Source organism: Gavialis gangeticus, unplaced genomic scaffold, assembly GCF_001723915.1.
Source record: "Gavialis gangeticus isolate Ggan-Ray unplaced genomic scaffold, GavGan_comp1, whole genome shotgun sequence".
Taxonomy (NCBI): domain Eukaryota; kingdom Metazoa; phylum Chordata; order Crocodylia; family Gavialidae; genus Gavialis; species Gavialis gangeticus.
Window position 1 is genome coordinate 12,489,317 of NW_017728998.1, and position 3,141 is coordinate 12,492,457.

A 3,141-nucleotide genomic window follows, 5' to 3' on the forward strand; every position below is an offset into this window, starting at 1 on the left:
CCCCCCCCCCCGCTCTCGATTATTTGAATCTGAGCTGGACACCATGATCATCTCATTCCCAAAATGGTTTGAAAATTTCCAATTCATCCCATTTCCCCATTTGCAACATGGAAATCCTAGCTAACCGCATATCTATTCATGCACATAAAATCTTCAGGCAAAATAAGTGACCAGGCAGGGTTAGATTTTAATCAATAAAAACCACTTATTACGCTTATGCTACAGAAAAGCTCCGCCCCTATGGCCGGGCCCCGCCCCCAACTATTGGGCCACGCCCCATGAGGCCCCGCTTCTTCCGGCCGGGCCCCGCCCCCACTGCTGTCAGGGCCCCGGCAGCTGTCTGTCCCCCGAGCCGCGGGAACAGGGCCAGGGCCGCTCCAGCGCCCCACGTTACCTTCGCCGGTCGGCCCCACAGCCCGCTGCCTCCATCTTGCTCCCCCGCCTCTCCCAGAGGGGCCGCGCCCCACCCCTCCAGTCAGGGGATTTGCCAGCTCTCGCGAATTGGCAGCTCGGCTCCGCCAATTAGCGCCCAGCGTCTCCAGGCGCCGGGCTCTGATTGGATAAGGTCGTCGGCGGGGCGGGGAGGGGAGGGGAGGGGGGCGGTGTTTAGCTTGGGCCTGAGCTGGGCGGCTCCGTGTGCGCACGCGCAGAAGAGCGTGTCCCTGCGCGCTTCTCTCCCCGCCGTGGGCGGGGCCAAGGTGAGTGGGCGGGGCAGCTGGGGGCGAGTGTTGCTGGCAGGGGTGGGGCGGCCCAAGCAGCCGGCAGCCTAGGGACTTTCATGGTCTGGTTTTCAAGTATTGATGAATGCGTGATGTGACACCTTAGTTGCAATGAGAATAAAACATGGTCAGAAAATAAAAATTAACCCCCCCTAAAAAATAAAGTAAGATAAAAACTTTGAGTGATTTAGGTTGGAAAGAGTTTTTTTTTTTTTTAACGTTGGTCCTTTCCAGCTTCAGGGGCTTTTCCTGCCTCGGAGCACAATTTTTTTGATGTCCGGAGCCGGCTTTATAATCCCCTTCAGCTAAACCCAGCTCAGATGGCCGTTTTTTGTATTATAATTTAAAAATATATATATAATTTAAAAAAATGATAATGCAAAAAAAAAAAAGAAAATGATAATAGAAAAAAACAGCCCATCCCAAACCCATAGATATAGCTTGAAGGCTTGCTGCCTGGGTTGAATGTCTTGGGAGAAGCAGGCAGGGGCAGTAGGATAACAATCAGTGCAACCTGCAAGCGTGCTCACGCTCCTGGTTTCACACAGCGATGTATTTCTATGCTGATCATTTCAGTCTGATGATATTCTGGAGGAGAGGGTGTCGCGTAGCTATGCGGGAGGCCCAAGCCAATGCAGTGTTCACAGAAAATGTACCCACATCAAAAGTAACGTTTATGTGTCTGCACCAGGAAAGCAGCAGCTGCTGAAATGCATCCGTTTTATCCCATGCTGGTGAAAACAAGGTGCTCTCAGATACACCGTAACCAGATTTACTGACCTGCTTCGTTTGGTTCAGCTTGTTTCACGACCAACGCTAAACTGATGAAAGCAATGGCTAAACCAATTTAACTGCATTCAAACTGGGGCTTTGCACAGGTTTGGCTAGATCCGTTTGAAACCAGGGCAACTTTTTAGGTATAAGAAACTTATGCCAGTAGAACAGGTGCCAAATTCCCCTGTGATCGTAAGAGGGGAACCTGAAAACAGTGATGATGTGGATGTGGAATAGGAATAAAACCTGCACTCTCAATGCTTTTGTGCAAAAGGTTTGGAAACGGGCATAGGCGACTGGTGCCTCCTGAGTCTGGGGGGGCACCAGATCGCCGACGGGGGTCCCCCAGCGGCCAATCGCCAACCAGCGACAAAATCAGAAGTGCACTTCCAGTTTTGTGGCTGGTGCTTCCAAGGGGTGCACAGCTGATCTTCCAGGGTGCACCTTCTACGCATTGCCAATGGAAAGGGGCCTTGTTCAGGACTAAAGAGTTCCAACATTAAAGCACTACTGTGCAATTCTTGCAAGGGCTAATAGGAGCAGGCTTTATCTACTACAGGTCCTTTTCTAAAATAGAAGAAACCATAGTTTGAGTTTTTACACAGACATACTTTTATGGTGGGCTATGAGAAATTAAAACCTTCCTGATCAAGTTTGCAGACAGCATTTTTACACCCTCATAGCCTTTGGGGCAAGTGGAACCACACATCTTTCTATTTTCAGGGGGAGGGGGGAGGACAAAAAACAGTTGAAATCACCACGAAATCCCATTGTTATATTCACAATTACAAGTTGAGTAACTTGGATCAGTCATCAGGAGTTTGGTCCATCTCCCAGTCTCAAAGAATAAATATTCAGTTTGTTCAAGATCCGAACTTTGGGTCACCACAAACCTCAGCTACAGCTCAGGTTAGTCGAGGAGAAGTCAGGGGCATCGTTGCTCTGCTGGTCTGCTCCAGTTTTGAGCACTGTTGTAGCAGGTTTTGCTTTTAAGTGTCACTGTCTAGCCCCGTTCTGTAATGTCAGCTACATTTTCATTGACTGGACAGGCCAGAAAGCTGCTACATCAATCAGGTACTTTTATTGCTGCTGTTCCTATTAGACTTCCTTTTGGAGTGGAACCAGCCCTTCATCCTAGGTTCAGCTGGACCATGCTACAAAGTCAACTTTGCCTTGCCAATACTAGTCCTCTTATGATGGACACAAAACAAAATGGCCCTTTATGTATTTCCTAGAATTATAGGCTTCATCTCTAATGCAGAAAATTCATAAAGTTTTTCAATGAAGCCAAGATTTGTTAGCTAACAAAAGTCATTCACTCATCTAGTCAGTGTGAGCCTTCACCCAGGTACCTCCTGCACAATTCCTATATTCCTGCATTAATACAGTAATTAAAGTAACTATTATTAAAAACATTCATCAAAACAAAAAAATTCTGACCAAAGCAGGAAAACTTGGTAAGAGGAATTTTGGGTAAATATTGTTTTTTTTTTTGTAAATTAAAGTAGGCAGAGCTGTTTTTCTCCTTTCTGCTACAATAGGGAGAGCAGAGGATTGTGCTCTCCGTTTTCTGGCCCTTAGTTTACAGTCTGGAAAAAAAGTTACAAAACAAATTGCGCTGTTTTCCAGTTACCCTTATGCTCTGCTT

General features: G+C 47.2%; 1 protein-coding gene across 4 annotated transcripts in view; it reads right to left on the reverse strand.

The window, feature by feature from the left end:
* NUDT7 (nudix hydrolase 7) overlaps nt 1-559 on the reverse strand; it is a 26,838-nt gene extending 26,279 nt beyond the window's left edge. For 3 of the 4 annotated variants that reach the window (XM_019505521.1, XM_019505520.1, XM_019505518.1), the window contains exon 1: nt 395-474. In XM_019505521.1, the coding sequence (XP_019361066.1) occupies nt 395-429 (35 nt within the window). In that variant the 5' untranslated portion in view covers nt 430-474. Of the gene's footprint in view, nt 1-394 lie in introns of all 4 variants that reach the window. The other variant, XM_019505522.1, reaches the window with a different exon arrangement.
* Between the last annotated feature and the right edge of the window lie 2,582 nt (nt 560-3,141).